Source organism: Nerophis ophidion, linkage group LG04 (assembly GCF_033978795.1).
Source record: "Nerophis ophidion isolate RoL-2023_Sa linkage group LG04, RoL_Noph_v1.0, whole genome shotgun sequence".
Taxonomy (NCBI): domain Eukaryota; kingdom Metazoa; phylum Chordata; class Actinopteri; order Syngnathiformes; family Syngnathidae; genus Nerophis; species Nerophis ophidion.
Genome location: NC_084614.1, coordinates 83,131,017 through 83,148,518, shown reverse-complemented (window position 1 = coordinate 83,148,518; position 17,502 = coordinate 83,131,017). Strand labels below are relative to the sequence as shown.

General features: G+C 38.3%; 1 protein-coding gene and 1 long non-coding RNA gene across 3 annotated transcripts in view; one reads left to right on the top strand and one right to left on the bottom strand.

The window, feature by feature from the left end:
• The window catches only part of LOC133552059 (protocadherin Fat 3-like), a 193,085-nt gene that overhangs the window by 58,788 nt on the left and 116,795 nt on the right, over positions 1–17,502 (top strand). The window contains exons 7-9 of the mRNA XM_061899369.1: positions 651–965; positions 3,058–3,268; positions 17,068–17,139. Coding sequence (XP_061755353.1) covers positions 651–965; positions 3,058–3,268; positions 17,068–17,139 — 598 coding nt within the window. The remainder of the gene's footprint in view (positions 1–650; positions 966–3,057; positions 3,269–17,067; positions 17,140–17,502) is intronic.
• The window catches only part of LOC133552060 (uncharacterized), a 118,306-nt gene that overhangs the window by 54,260 nt on the left and 46,544 nt on the right, over positions 1–17,502 (bottom strand). For both annotated transcript variants that reach the window (XR_009806608.1, XR_009806609.1), the window contains exon 3: positions 2,721–2,846. This is a non-coding gene — a long non-coding RNA (uncharacterized LOC133552060). The remainder of the gene's footprint in view (positions 1–2,720; positions 2,847–17,502) is intronic.

Genomic DNA, 17,502 nt, shown 5'->3' with positions numbered 1-17,502 from the left:
ATACATACATACATATATATATACATACATATATACATATATATATACATACATACATATATATATACATATATACATACATACATATATACATACATATATATACATACATACATATACATACATACATACATATATACATATATATATATACATACATACATATATACATATATATATATGCATACATACATATATATACATACATATATACATACATACATACATATATATACATACATACATACATACATATATACATATATATACATACATACATATATACATACATACATACATATATACATACATACATTATATATATATATATATAGTCACATTAAAATATCTGTTTATAGCATTTTTTAAATGAAACTATATAAATATGGCCCCCGCATACTTTGACTCTAGGTGGAAAAAATTCGGACAGTCCTGAAGTAAAATATCAAAGTATTGAGGTTTTGTTGGAGGATGGCTATCAGAGCATAAAGATCTGGTCTCGGTGGTATTGATACTGCAGTATGGATAACCCACATGTCCCTCCCCCTACGTGTTCCCCAGGTGATACTGTAGTATGGATAACCCACATGTTCCCCAGGTGATATTGCAGTATGGATAACCCACATGTCCCCCCCCTACGTGTTCCCCAGGTGACGGTCCTAGACGGGCCGGTGACCACCCGCCAGTCCACCGTGTGGGTGATGGTGCACGTGGACGACGAGAACGACAACCCGCCCGTCTTCCCGGAGTCAACCTACCGCGTCAGCTTGCCCGAGCGGGACCGCAGCAGGCGCGGCGAGGCCGTCTACCGGGTCTTCGCGCACGACCGCGACCTGGGCGCCAACGCCAACGTCAGCTACAGCATCGTGGACGGCAACGGCGACGAGACGTTCGGCATCGACTCGCGCACCGCCACGGTGTCGTCCAAGAGGGCGGTGGCGGCGGGCAGCTACTACGTCCTCACCGTAGGTTTGACCTCTGAACCTCCAGAAAATGTTTCTTTAAGCGCTCACGCCGCTTACTTTTCAGCCGACCCAAATCCTCTTTTTTAGCATCACACTTCCTTTTTATGAGCCGGCAAAGATCAATTTGATCCCCGAGGATAAAAGAGTTTTTATATTTCAGTCAGCGCATCACGTCAACAAAACAAAGTGCTGATAATAAAACACTTCATAAGGTTTGCTACTTTTTACATGACTTTATGATGCTACCTTCCACGTACATAGGGCTGGGCGATACGGCTGACAACTGCTGCGCGATATCACGGATCATTTCATATTTTTTATGAATTAAAGACAGCAGAAAAATATATTAGATGTAAACATTTTTTTTTTTTTATTTCGTCATTGTGATACTATATATATATATATATATATATATACAAGTTTTTTATATATTTATTTGTATTGTATTTATTATTTTTATATTTTTACATGATATATATTATTTATATTTTGTTGATTTATTTTTAGATATTTATAGGTTGTTTTTTTAATAACGTATTTAAAATGTAATTTTCCTCTGAATATAAGCCCCTCAGCTATTTGTTATTATTTTTATAATTATTGTATTTTTAGGTTTTACAATTGTACATCATATATATTAATATTTTGTTGTTTTGTTTTTAGATATTTATGTATTCTAAACGTAACATTTCTGTAATTATAAGCCCCCCAGCTATTTGTACATTTATTGTATTTGAATTTTTTATTTATTTGTATTTTTACATTATAAATATTGTTTATTTTGATCATTTATATTTGTATTATATTTTTTATTTTCAGGTTAAAATTTTTTACATGATATAATAAATTTATTTTGTTATTTCATTTTTATATATTGTTTTTTTTTACATATTTCAAAAGTATTATTTTTTAAGATATATGTTTTACATATTATAAATATAACATTCCTCTGATTATAAGCCCCTCAGCTATTTTTCTATTTATTGCATTTTTTCTTTTCATATTTACATTTTTACATTATACATATGTTCAAATTTTGTTGTTTCAATTTTACATATTTATTTATATATATATGAAAAGTAACTTTCCTCTGATTATAATCTCCTAAACTTTTTTTAATCTATATTGTATGTTTTATATTCAAATTTCTACATTATATACATATATATATATGTATATATAAAAATATATTTTATTTGTTATTTTATTTTTAGATATATGTTTTACATATTACAAATATAACACCCTCAGCTATTTTCATGATTTATATGTGTACTGTATATTTTGATTTCATATTTTAAATTTTTACATGATCTAATAATTGACATTTTGTTGTTTCATTTCTTTATATTTATACTTTTTTTTTTTTACGTATTTCAAAAGTAATTTTTCTCTGATTATAATCCCCTCAGCTATTTTGTATTATTTATATGGTATTTTTCATTTTTATATTAAAATTTTTACATAATATATATATTATTTACATTTTGTTGTTTTATTTTTTATGTTTAATTATAAGTGCCTCAGCTATTTTTATACTTATTGTATTTTTTATTTTCATATTTAAATTTTTACATTATACATACATTGAAATGTTTACCTTTTATTTTTACACACACATATATACACATATATATATATATATATATATATATATACATACATATACATACATATACACACATATATATATATATATATATATATATATATATATATATAGTTTTACATAATTTTGAAAGTTGCTACTGTTACCTGATTGGCTGCTAGCGTGTCACTCCCACTGATTAGTGATGACATCCTGCATTCCTGGGTCACCATAGAGACAGTAGGGGACTTTCTTCATGCAACCAACCTTGCTTCCTTACTTCCGCTTTCTTCCTACCAAAAAAACCACAAAACATTTTATTAAACACATCATTGATATCGATTCAGGTCTATCACTAATGATGATGACATCATTGTATCGCCCGGCCCGACATTCCCGTTCAAACGGTGATTCTAGCAAAAGACTAAACGATGTCAGATATGTCACATGACAAAAGACCCTATTTGGTTCCCCCCCGCGTGACGTCACTTCCTGTCTCCCCAGATCAAAGCGGAGGACGGCGGCGACCCCCCGCTGTGGACCACGGTCAAGCTCCACGTGGAGTGGATCGGCAGGCCGGCGCCCTCGCCGCTGCCCCTGCTGTTCACGCAGAGGTGCTACAACTTCACCGTGGCAGAGACGGCCGCCGTGGCCCAGCCTGTGGGGGCGGTGGCTGTGGGGCAGTCCGACACCCCCGTGTGGTTCAACATCGTGGGTAAGAGCGTTGGCAAAGTGAGATATGCTGACCTGTGACCAGAAGTGGGTAGTAAGCAGAGGTGGGTAGTAAGCAGAAGTGGGTAGTAAGCAGAGGTGGGTAGTAAGCAGAGGTGGGTAGTAAGCAGAAGTGGGTAGTAAGCAGAGGTGGGTAGTAAGCAGAAGTGGGTAGTAAGCAGAGGTGGGTAGTAAGCAGAAGTGGGTAGTAAGCAGAGGTGGGTAGAGTAGCCAGAAATTGAACTCAAGTAAGAGTACTGTCACTTTAGAGATTTATTACTCAAGTAAAAGTAAGGAGTAGTCACCCAAATATTTACTTGAGTAAAAGTAAAAAGTATGTTGTGAAAAAACTACTCAAGTACTGAGTAACTGATGAGTAACCTGTTTGTTTAATGATTACGGCAACAAATAATGCACAAAAACATAAAAATAGCAATGAGCAAATTTAGAGCCAGGAATATCTCTTAAGCAAATAAAACAATATTATATATTAAATAATAATACATTAAAATAAAAAAAAAGGCACATTGAGCCACAATAACTTAACAGCACCATAGGCTCAGTAGGCATTGATTGATTGATTGATTGATTGATTGAAACTTGTATTAGTAGATTGCACAGTACAGTACATATTCCGAACAATTGACCACTAAATGGTAACACCCCAATAAGTTTGTCAACATTAATCAATTACTTAATAAATGACCAAGTCGAGGTGATCTATCTCATATAAACATACACACACATATCATATATATATATATATATATATACATTTATATATACAGTATATAATTTATATTTATTTATTTTGCCGTTTTTGTTGACATGTTAAAGGTGTTTTAATGAATATACATACATGTTTAACATATAGATTCCTATCTTTCATGAAGACAAGAATATAAGTTGGTGTATTACCTGATTCTGATGACTTGCATTGATTGGAATCAGACAGTATAGTGCTGATAACATCCACGTTTTCAAATGGAGGAGAAAAAAAGTTCCACTTTTCTGTCTAATACCACATGAAAGTGGTTGGTTTTTGGCATCATTTGTCCAGCTTCCATATTCCTTTTTACACACTTTACAAGAAATACATTGGCGGCAAACTCCGTAGCTTGCTAGCTTGTTTGCGCTGGCTTTCGGAGACTCTTATTTTGTTAGTGCAGGCGCGATGGAGCGGCGCTTTTATTGTGAAGACAGGAACTGTGCGATCAGTCTTTAGGCTTTTGACGGGAAGTACGGTTGAAATAAAAAGTGTCTTTTTTCCTTTACACTTTTGATTGATTGATTGATACTTTTATTAGTAGATTGCACAGTACAGTACATATTCTGTACAGAATTAACCACTAAATGGTAACACCCCAATAAGTTTGTCAACTTTTTTAGGTCGGATTCGACGTGTGACGGTCACGTGACCACCTGGCTCTGTTTGATTGGTCCAACATCACCAGTGACTGCATTTGATTGGTGAAACGCAGGCATGCTTAGTTCCTACTTTGAATGCGTGTCTGACAAAATCAAAACAAACAAAACGTGCATTAACAGATCGATAAAAAAAAAAGTAGCAACCTGATTGCAGATAAATAGAACGGAGTAAAAGTAGCGTTTCTTCTCTATAAATATACTTAAGTAAAAGTAAAAGTATGTTGCATAAAAACTACTCTTAGAAGTACAATTTATCCCTAAAGCTACTCAAGTAGATGTAACGGAGTAAATGTAGCGCGTTACTACCCACCTCTGCCTGTGACACATTGACCCCCCTTATTATCACCCAAAATATACCAAAGTATGTTAGTATTTTTCTAAAATGCATTTTTTGACTAGTGATGTCATCATCCAGCAGGCACAAGACATTGAAACAACGTTGAAAACTTGTTGAATGAGGTCATGATGTTGAGAAACTGAAACATAACATGCTTTTTGACGATGTTCAATAAATGTTGGGTTCTGATGTTGTTTTGACCGTTGAAATTTGGTCATTTGACAATCAAACATCTTACAACACAAATACAAGGTTGAAACAACATGCTTTTTGACAACGTTTGTTCAATGTCAGGTTGTGACGTTGATTTGACATTGAAATTTGGTAATTTTTCAACCAATAGTCTACAACACAAATACAGGGTTGAAACAACATGCTTTTTGATAACGTTGAACCAATGTTGGGTTCTGACGACGATTTGACCATTGAAATATGGTCATTTCCCAACAAAAAGTCTACAACACAAATATAACGCTGAAACAACATGACGTTTGACGATGTTTAATCAATGTTGGGTTCTGATGTTGATTTGAACATTGAATTTTAGTCATTCTACAACACAAAATACAGCGTTAAAACAACATGCTTTTTGACAACATTGAACCAATGTCAGGTTATGATGTTGATTTAACATTGAAATTTGGTCATTTTTCAACCAAGTTTACAACACAAATACAACGTTGAAACAACATGCTTTTTGACGACGTAACATCAATGTTGGGTTCTGACGTTGATTTGAACATTGGAATTTCGGTCATTCCTCAACAAAAATACAACGTGGAAACAACATGCTTTTTGACGACGTTTAACAAATGTTGGGTTCTGACGTTGATGTAACCATTGAATTTTGGTCATTTCACAACACAAATACAACGTTGAAACAACATGCTTTTTGACAACATTGAACCAATGTCAGGTTGTGATGTTGATTTAACATTGAAATTTGGTCATTTTTCAACCAAGTTTACAACACAAATACAACGTTGAAACAACATGCTTTTTGACGACGTTACATCAATGTTGGGTTCTGACGTTGATTTGAACATTGGAATTTCGGTCATTCCTCAACAAAAATATAACGTTGAAACAACATGCTTTCTGACGACGTTACATCAATGTTGGGTTTTGATGTTGATGTAACCATTGAATTTTGGTCATTTCACAACACAAACACAACGTTGAAACAACATGCTTTTTGACAACGTTGAACCAATGTCAGGTTTTGATATTGATTTGACATTGAAGTGTGTTCATTTCCCAACCAATATTTTACAACACAAATAGAACGTTGAAACAACATGCTTTTTGACGACGTTACATCAATGTTGGGTTCTGACGTTGATTTGAACATAGAATTTTGGTCATTTTACAACACAAATACAACGTTGAAACAACATGCTTTTTGACGACATTACATCAATGTTGGGTTTTGATGTTGATTTGACATTGAAATATGGTCATTTCCCCAACACAAATACAACGTTGCAACAACATGCTTGACGACGTTACATCAATGTTGGGTTCTGACGTTGATTTGAACATTGAATTTTGGTCATTTTACAACACAAATACAACGTTGAAACAACATGCTTTTTGATAACGTTGAACCAATGTTGGGTTGTGACGATGATTTGACCATTGAAATATGGTCATTTCCCAACAAAAAGTCTACAACACAAATATAACGTTGAAACAACATGATGTTTGACGATGTTTAATCAATGTTGGGTTGTGATGTTGATTTGAACATTGAATTTTAGTCATTCTACAACACAAAATACAACGTTGAAACAACATGCTTTTTGACAACATTGAACCAATGTCAGGTTGTGATGTTGATTTAACATTGAAATTTAGTCATTTTTCAACCAAGTTTACAACACAAATACAACGTTGAAACACATGCTTTTTGACAACGTTTGTTCAATGTCAGGTTGTGACGTTGATTTGAACATTGGAATTTCGGTCATTCCTCAACAAAAATACAACGTGGAAACAACATGCTTTTTGACGACGTTACATCAATGTTGGGTTCTGACGTTGATTTGAACATTGAATTTTGGTCATTTTACAACACAAATACAACGTTGAAACAACATGCTTTTTGACGACGTTACATCAATGTTGGGTTCTGACGTTGATTTGAACATTGAATTTTGCTCATTTTACAACACAAATACAACGTTGAAACAACATGCTTTTTGACAACGTTACATCAATGTTGGGTTTTGATATTGATTTGAACATTGAATTTTGGTCATTTTACAACACAAATACGTTGAAACAACATGCTTTTTGATAACGTTGAACCAATGTTGGGTTGTGACGATGATTTGACCATTGAAATATGGTCATTTCCCAACAAAAAGTCTACAACACAAATATAACGTTGAAACAACATGCTTTTTGACGACGTTACATCAATGTTGGGTTCTGACGTTGATTTGAACATTGAACTTTGGTCATTTTACAACACAAATACAACGTTGAAACAACATGCTTTTTGACGACGTTACAACAATGTTGGGTTTTGATGTTGATTTGACGATTGAAATATGGTCATTTCCCCAACACAAATACAACGTTGAAACAACATGCTTTTTAATGACGTTACATCAATGTTGGGTTCTGACGTTGATTCGAACATTGAATTTTGGTCATTTTACAACACAAATACAACGTTGAACCAACATGCATTTTGATAACGTTGAACCAATGTTGGGTTGTGACGATGATTTGACCATTGATATTTGGTCATTTCCCAACAAAAATACAACGTTGAAACAACATCCTTTTTGACGACGTTACATCAATGTTGGGTTCTGACGTTGATTTGAACATAGAATTTTGGTCATTTTACAACACAAATACAACGTTGAAACAACATGCTTTTTGACGACGTTACATCAATGTTGGGTTTTGATGTTGATTTGACAATAGAAATATGGTCATTTCCCCAACAAAAATTCTACAACACAAATACAACATGCTTTTTGACAACTTTGTTGGGTTATGACATTGATTTGATCATTGAAATGTGGTCATTTTACAATCAACATCTTACAGCACAAATACAAGGTTGAAACAACATGCTTTTTAACAACGCTTAATCAATGTTGGGTTCTGACGATTTAACCATTGAATTTTGGTCATTTTACAACACAAATACAACGTTGAAACAACATGCTTTTTGACGACGTTACATCAATGTTGGGTTCTGACATTGATTTGAACATTGAATTTTGGTCATTTTACAACACAAACACAACGTTGAAACAACATGCTTTTTGACAACGTTGAACCAATGTCAGGTTTTGATGTTGATTTGACATTGAAATGTGTTCATTTCCCAACCAATATATTTTACAACACAAATACAACGTTGAAACAACATGCTTTTTGACGACGGTACATCAATGTTGGGTTTTGATGTTGATTTGACAATTGAAATATGGTCATTTCCCCAACACAAATACAACGTTGAAACAACATGCTTTTTGACGACGTTACATCAATGTTGGGATTTGATGTTGATTTGACAATAGAAATATGGTCATTTCCCCAACAAAAATTCAACAACACAAATACAACGTTGAAACAACATGCTTTTTGACAACTTTGAACCAATGTTGGGTTCTGACATTGACTTGATCATTGAAATGTGGTCATTTTACAATCAACATCTTACAGCACAAATACAACGTTGAAACAACATGTTTTTTAACAACGCTTAATCAATGTTGGGTTCTGACGATTTAACCATTGAATGTTGGTCATTTTACAACATTCAACATCAACGTTGTCTCGATTTACAAATACAACTATTTTGCAACGTTGTTTTAAAGGACATGTACGTATAATCAACGTTATATTAATGCCGTGGGCCTGCAAATTCTTTTTTGTCTAACTCTTATATTATTTATGTTATTACCTTTAATCATTCATAACCACCCCGCAGCTTTTTCAAAAAGCCGCCCAAACTTGTTCCAGACATTTGTGCAACGTTTGTGCCTGTTTCAGCTCCAAAAATGTTTAGTCTGACTATTCTAATTTAAATGTTAACAATGTTTTATTATTCATAACCACCCCCAACCATGTTGAAATCCCCCGAAAATGTTCCTGTTATTATTCATAACCACATCATGACCTAAAAACCGTATGTCAGGTTCAAACATTGATGACATCTATTAAACAAGACAAGAAGCAAGGAAGTAAACAGACAGAATTCAATTTTGCTCAATTTGGGGAGAAACGTGTCGAGCTGTAACCTCTTACGGCGTCACCCACACTGTGGCAAAAGATTGTACGTCTCCTCCTTTATTTGGATTTTCTCTGACCACATGTTAACAGCTGCTACCAAAGAGACGGGGTCGTAAATAGTTCACGGAAAAGGTCGTAAATAGTTCACGGAAAAGGTCGGAAAACAGTTCAAAAAGAGGTCGTCTGGAACTTGGCCAGATCCTGCCTTTTCTCTACTTTGTACGTAGTTCTTGGATTAAAACAATATTTTTCTGTTGATTACAATACATAAGAGAAACAAAGAAACAACTTCATGTTGCTTCCTCCCCTACACAGTGGAGTTTTACTGTATTTTTTTGGTTATAAGTCGCAGTTTTTTGTGGATCGACTTGTGTGAAATTAATAACACTTTACCGTAAAATATCAAATAATATTATTTAGAAGCGACGCAGAGGAAGAAGATTTAATCGGATTTGGCGATTAGGAGTGACAGATTGTTTGGTAAACGAATAGCATGTTGTATATTTTATAGTTAGTGGAATGACTCTTGACATCTGTGGTGGACTCTCCTGTTTCTGGGGCTGAGGTCGCTGAGGTAGTTAAAAAGCTCCTCGGTGGCAAGGCCCCGGGGGTGGATGAGGTCCGCCCGGAGTTCCTTAAGGCTCTGGATGCTGTGGGTCTGTCTTGGTTGACAAGACTCTGCAGCATCGCGTGGACATCGGGGGCGGTACCTCTGGATTGGCAGACCGGGGTGGTGGTCCCTCTCTTTAAGAAGGGGGACCGGAGGGTGTGTTCCAACTATGGTGGGATCACACTCCTCAGCCTTCCCGGTAAGGTTTATTCAGGTGTACTGGAGAGGAGGCTACGTCGGATAGTCGAACCTCAGATTCAGGAGGAACAGTGTGGTTTTCGTCCTGGTCGTGGAACTGTGGACCAGCTCTATACTCTCGGCAGGGTTCTTGAGGGTGCATGGGAGTTTGCCCAACCAGTCTACATGTGCTTTGTGGACTTGGAGAAGGCATTGAACCGTGTCCCTCGGGAAGTCCTGTGGGGAGTGCTCAGAGAGTATGGGGTACCGGACTGTCTTATTGTGGCGGTCCGCTCCCTGTATGATCAGTGTCAGAACTTGGTCCGCATTGCTGGCAGTAAGTCGGACACATTTCCAGTGAGGGTTGGACTCCGCCAAGGCTGTCCTTTGTCACCCATTCTGTTCATAACTTTTATGGACAGAATTTCTAGGCGCAGTCAAGGCGTTGAGGGGTTCCGGTTTGGTGACCGCTGGATTAGGTCTCTGGTTTTTGCAGATGTGGTCCTGATGGCTTCATCTGACCGGGATCTTCAGCTCTCACTGGATCGGTTCGCAGCCGAGTGTGAAGCGACCGGAATGAGAATCAGCACCTCCAAGTCCGAGTCCATGGTTCTCGCCCGGAAAAGGGTGGAATGCCATCTCCGGGTAGGGGAGGAGACCCTGCCCCAAGTGGACGAGTTCAAGTACCTAGGAGTCTTGTTCACGAGTGAGGGAAGAGTGGATCGTGAGATCGACAGGCGGATCGGTGCGGCGTCTTCAGTAATGCGGACGTTGTACCGATCCGTTGTGGTGAAGAAGGAGCTGAGCCGGAAGGCAAAGCTCTCAATTTACCGGTCGATCTACGTTCCCATCCTCACCTATGGTCATGAGCTTTGGGTCATGACCGAAAGGATAAGATCACGGGTACAAGCGGCCCAAATGAGTTTCCAGGTCTCTCCCTTAGAGATAGGGTGAGAAGCTCTGCCATCCGGGAGGAACTCAAAGTAAAGCCGCTGCTCCTCCACATGGAGAGGAGCCAGATGAGGTGGTTCAGGCATCTGGTCAGGATGCCACCTGAACGCCTCCCTAGGGAGGTGTTTATGGCACGTCCAACCGGTAGGAAGACCCAGGACACGTTGGGAAGACTATGTCTCCCGGCTGGCCTGGGAACGCCTCGGGATCCCCCGGGAAGAGCTAGACGAAGTGTCTGGAGAAAGGGAAGTCTGGGCTTTTCTGCTTAGGCTGCTGCCCCCGCGACCCGACCTCGGATAAGCGGAAGAAGATGGATGGATGGAATGACTCTTACCATAATATTACGTTAACATGCCAGGCACGTTCCCAGTTGCTTATTTATGCGACATATAACATACACTTATTCAACTTGTTCACTTTTCTTTATTTATTTTAAATTGCCTTTCAAATGTCTATTCTTGGTGTTGGGTTTTCTCAAATAAATTTAACTCCAAAAATGTGACTTATATATGTTTTTTTTCTCCTTCTTTTTCATGCGTTTTCGGCCGGTGCGACTTACAATCTGAAAAATTTGGTACAAGCCTTACTTACTCTTGGTAGTTTTCAAAGACAGCTTTTGGTCTTCTAGCTGGGAGCTCATTTCAACACAAAGTTTTTGTGATAACTTAGAAACAATTCTTCTAACACTGTAATGATTAGACAAAAATAACAAAAACATTTTGCAGCATAAAAAGGTTAGACACAAGTTTGGGGAGATTTTGACCAGGTTTCCATATGAGTTGGGAAATGGTGTTAGATGTAAATATAAACAGAATACAATGATTTGCAAATCCTTTTCAAGCCATATTCAGTTGAATATGCTACAAAGACAACATATTTCATGTTCAAACTCATAAACTTTATTTTGTTTTGCAAATAGTCATTACATTAAGAATTTGATGCCAGCAACATGTGACAAAGAAGTTGGGAAAGGTGGCAATAAATACGGATAAAGTTGAGGAATGCTCATCAAACACTTATTTAGAACATCCCACAGGCTAATTGGGAACAGGTGGGTGCCATGATTGGCTATAAAAACAGCTTCCCAAAAAATGCTCAGTCTTTCACAAGAAAGGATGGGGCGAGGTACACCCCTTTGTCCACAACTGTGTGAGCAAATAGTCAAACAGTTTAAGAACAACCTTTCTCAAAGTGACATTGCAAGAAATTTAGGGATTTCAACATCTACGCTCCATAATATCATCAAAAGGTTCAGAGAATCTGGAGAAATCACTCCACGTAAGCGGCATGGCCGGAAACCAACATTAAATGACCGTGACCTTCTGAACTTACATCTGTCTCTAAAGGATATCACCACATGTGCTCAGGAACACTTCAGAAAACCACTGTCACTAAATACAGTTGGTCGCTACATCTGTAAGCGCAAGTTAAAGCTCTACTATGCAAAAAGAAAGCCATTTATCAACAACATCCAGAAATGCCGCCAACTTCTCTGGGCCCGAGATCATCTAAGATGGACTGATGCAGAGTGGAAAAGTGTTCTGTGGTCTGACGAGTCCACATTTCAAATTGTTTTTGGAAATATTCGACATTGTGTCATCCGGACCAAAGGGGAAGCGAACCATCCAGACTGTTATCGACGCAAAGTGTAAAAGCCAGCATGTGTGATGGTATGGGGGTGCATTAGTGGCCAAGGCATGGGTAACTTACACATCTGTGAAGGCACCATTAATGCTGAAAGGTACATACAGCTTTTGGAACAACATATGCTGCCATCCTAGCGCCGTCTTTTTCATGGACGCCCCTGCTTATTTCAGCAAGACAATAGCAAGCAACATTCAACAAGTGTTATAACTGCTTGGCTTCGTAAAAATAAAAGAGTGCGGGTACTTTCCTGGCCCGCCTGCAGTCCAGACCTGTCTCCCATGGAAAATGTGTGAAGCGTAAAATAGGACAGCGGAGACCCCGGACTGTTGAAGGACTGAAGCTCTACATAAAACAAGAATGGGAAAGAATTCCACTTTCAAAGCTTCAACAATTAGTTTCCTCAGTTCCCAAACGTTTATTGAGTGTTGTTAAAAGAAAAGGTGATGTAACACAGTGGTGAACATGCCCTTTCCCAACTACTTTGGCAGATGTTGCTGCCATGAAATTCTAAAGTTAATTATTATTTGCAAAAAAAATAAATGAAGTTTATGAGTTTGAACATGAAATATGTTGTCTTTGTAGCATATTCAACTGAATATGGCTTGAAAATGATTTGCAAATCATTGTATTCTGTTTATATTTACATCTAACACCATTTCCCAACTCATATGGAAACAGGGTTTGTAATAAAAACTACTTTGACAAAACCAGTCGGCAAAAAAACGATTAAAATGATGAATTATTTAAAAACCGGGTCAAACAAAATCATTATACAGCACGACGAGAAGGCGATGTCATTTGAATATTCGCCGTTGTAACTCGACACGGATGTTGCCTTTGAGCACGGGAGCAGGAAGTACTGAGAGTTAGTTTCCATGAGGCACCACTTTGTACTCCGACATGTCAACATCGATACATTTTACGTGTTCCCATTTGTTCATCTGTGCAATGACAACATGCAGCACTAATTGATTGTGGCGACCTCTCGATGCCCCGCTGTACGCAGCCGCTCGCCGGCTCTGGAAATAATCAACAGCACGCCGGTGCATTAATTAAAAAAAGGACTCGATGGACGGGGGAACGTCGTTACCATGCTCGCTTTTTTTTCCCCCCACGCACCCGACAACAGGATGCAAAAAAAGAAAACACCTTTGCATAGCGTCTTACTATTAGCCCGCATCATGATGCTTAATAATTGTAAGTACAAAATCAATATCAAATGTGCCTATGCATTTAATTATTATACCAATGTTTTGGGTAGACTTTACAGTATAAAAAAAAAAAAGGCAATTTTACAGTATGGGTCTGGCTTAGTCCGAAAGGGATGATCCAGTATTATCTGCTCACTGGCACTACCTGGTGGTTGTTTGACCACACTGCAGCGAGTCCTGGATAGTCCCACTCCTTAACCCTCGTGTAATGTTTCATATTGTTGTTATCAGCTGTTTACCTTCTCCCAATAAACATTGGTATTTTAACGTAAAAGTGTTTGTTGGTGAGGCATTAAAAGCCACAAAAATGCACCGTGGTCCGTCAGACCCACAAACGCCGGCTGAGCAACAACAATGTGAACGTTGCGCGGAAAAAATTTTCTGCCAGTTTCTGCATCGCACATTCCATTGTTTGTCAACACTGTCTGCTCTCATTTTCTCGCACATTTGACCCTCTGATGTTCTGTATGCCTACACTCTGTCCTCCTCCTGGCTAGGCCTGCTGTGTGTGTGTGTGTGTGTGTGTGTGTGTGTGTGTGTGTGTGTGTGGACAACATTGACAAGCAACATTGTTTGTCCACACCGTCTGCTCTCATTTTCTCGCACATTTGACCCTCTGATGTTAAGTGTACCTACACTCTGTCCTCCTCCTGTCTAGGTCTGCTGAGTGTGTGTGTGTGTGTGGACAACATTGACAAGCAACATTGTTTGTCCACACCGTCTGCTCTCATTTTCTCGCACATTTGACCCTCTGATGTTAAGTGTACCTACACTCTGTCCTCCTCCTGTCTAGGCCTGCTGAGTGTGTGTGTGTGTGTGTGTGTGTGTGTGGAGAACATTGACAAGCAACATTGTTTGTCCACACCGCCTGCTCTCATTTTCTCGCACATTTGACCCTTTGATGTTAAGTGTACCTACACTCTGTCCTCCTCCTGTCTAGGCCTGCTGAGTGTCTGAGTGTGTGTGTGTGTGTGTGTGTGTGGGGGGGGGGGGGGGGGACTGTGACAGAACATCAATTTCCACACTTCTATTAGCCCCGGGTCCAATGGACCCGGACATCTTATATGTAATAGCAATGTGTAGGGAGGTGTATGGTATGTGGTCACTAAATATGTATTCTGATATACCGGTATGTTCTTCACAGAAAATGATCCAAAGTCAGTGAATCTCAGTTTGAAAAATGAATTAATTGTATCATTCTTCGTTTAATAAAAAAATTTAACGGGTCCCACAGACCCAAACACCACAGGAAATGACCAAAATTCAACGGTCAAATCAATGTCACAATTCGACATTGACGAAACGTCATCAAAAAGCATGTTGTTTCAATGTTGTTTTTGTGGTGTACAAACCCCGTTTCCATATGAGTTGGGAAATGGTGTTAGATGTAAATATAAACAGAATACAATGATTTGCAAATCCTTTTCAAGCCATATTCAGTTGAATATGCTACAAAGACAACATATTTCATGTTCAAACTCATAAACTTTTTTTGTTGTTGCAAATAATAATTAACTTAGAATTTGATGCAAGCAACACAAGACAAAGAAGTTGGGAAAGGTGGCAATAAATACTGATAAAGTTGAAGAATGCTCATCAAACACTTATTGTGAACATCCCACAGGTGTGCAGGCTAATTGGGAACAGGTGGGTGCCATGATTGGCTATAAAAACAGCTTCCCAAAAAATGCTCAGTCTTTCACAAGAAAGGATGGGGCGAGGTACACCCCTTTGTCCACAACTGTGTGAGCAAATAGTCAAACAGTTTAAGAACAACCTTTCTCAAAGTGACATTGCAAGACATTTAGGGATTTCAACATCTACGCTCCATAATATCATCAAAAGGTTCAGAGAATCTGGAGAAATCACTCCACGTAAGCGGCATGGCCGGAAACCAACATTGAATGACCGTGACCTTCCATCCCTCAGTATCAAAAACCCACATCAATCTCTAAAGGATATCACCACATGGGCTCAGGAACACTTCAGAAAACCACTGTCACTAAATACAGTTTGTCGCTACATCTGTAAGTGCAAGTTAAAGCTCTACTATCCGAAGCAAAAGCGATTTATCAACAACATCCAGTAACGCCGCCGACTTCTCTGGGCCGAGATCATCTAAGATGGACTGATGCAAAGTGGAAAAGTGTTCTGTGGTCTGACGAGTCCACATTTCAAATTGTTTTGGAAATATTCGACATCGTGTCATCCGGACCAAAGGGGAAGCGAACCATCCAGACTGTTATCGACGCAAAGTGTAAAAGCCAGCATGTGTGATGGTATGGGGGTGCATTAGTGCCCAAGGCATGGGTAACTTACACATCTGTGAAGGCACCATTAATGCTGAAAGGTACATACAGCTTTTGGAGCAACATATGCTGCCATCTAAGCGCCGTCTTTTTCATGGACGCCCCTGCTTATTTCAGCAAGACAATGCCAAGCCACGTGTTACAACAGCGTGGCTTCATAAAAAAGTGTGGGTACTTTCTTGGCCTGCCTGCAGTCCAGACCTGTCTCCCATGGAAAATGTGTGGCGCATTATGAAAATAGGACAGCGGAGACCCCGGACTGTTGAAGGACTGAAGCTCTACATAAAACAAGAATGGGAAAGAATTCCACTTTCAAAGCTCCAACAATTAGTTTCCTCAGTTCCCAAACATTTATTGAGTGTTGTTAAAAGAAAAGGTGATGTAACACAGTGGTGAACATGCCCTTTCCCAACTACTTTGGCACGTGTTGCAGCCATGAAATTCCAAGTTAATTATTATTTGCAAAAAAAATAAATAAAGTTTATGAGTTTGAACATGAAATATGTTGTCTTTGTAGCATATTCAACTGAATATGGCTTGAAAATGATTTGCAAATCATTGTATTCCGTTTATATTTACATCTAACACAATTCCCCAACTCATGGAAACAGGGTTTGTAGAATACTGGTTGGGAAATGACCAAATTTCAACGTTCAAATCAAGGTCAGGACACAACATTAACGTAACGACGTCCAAAAGCATGTTTTTTCAACGTTATCTTTGAGCCGCTCAACTTCAGGACCTCATTCAACAAGTTCTCAACCTCGTTTCAACGTCTTGTGCCTGCTGAGGACCACAAAGCGTCTCTCCTTCGCGTGTTTTTATTTTTCTTCCGTGTTTTCTGAGGCTTTCTCCGCTGTCTCCCCATCGCAGGCGGACGAGTGGCGAGAGAAATGTTCTACATTCCGCAGAACGCGTGCGGGAGAAACTGCTCGCTGGACACAGGTCAGATGACAGCCACAACTCTGTCTTCATTCTCCTCAAATTAAGTGGTGAAGATGTATCTTCTTTTGCGCTTTAATTTTTGCATTATTAATTTTGTTTGGATATATTCATTAGAAGATAATTGTACACTTTTTGTGTTCCTTCTTCTGCAATATTCTTGATCAGTATTTGTGTGAACGTGCCAGCATTCACACAATTATATAACTATAATATGCAAATAATACAAAAAATATTATAATTATTTCACACAAATATGAGTCTAAGCTAGGGGTCAGCAACCTTTTTGAAAGCAAGATTTACTTCTTGGGTACTGATTCATGCCAAGGGCTACCAGTTTGATACACACTTCAATAAATTGCCAGA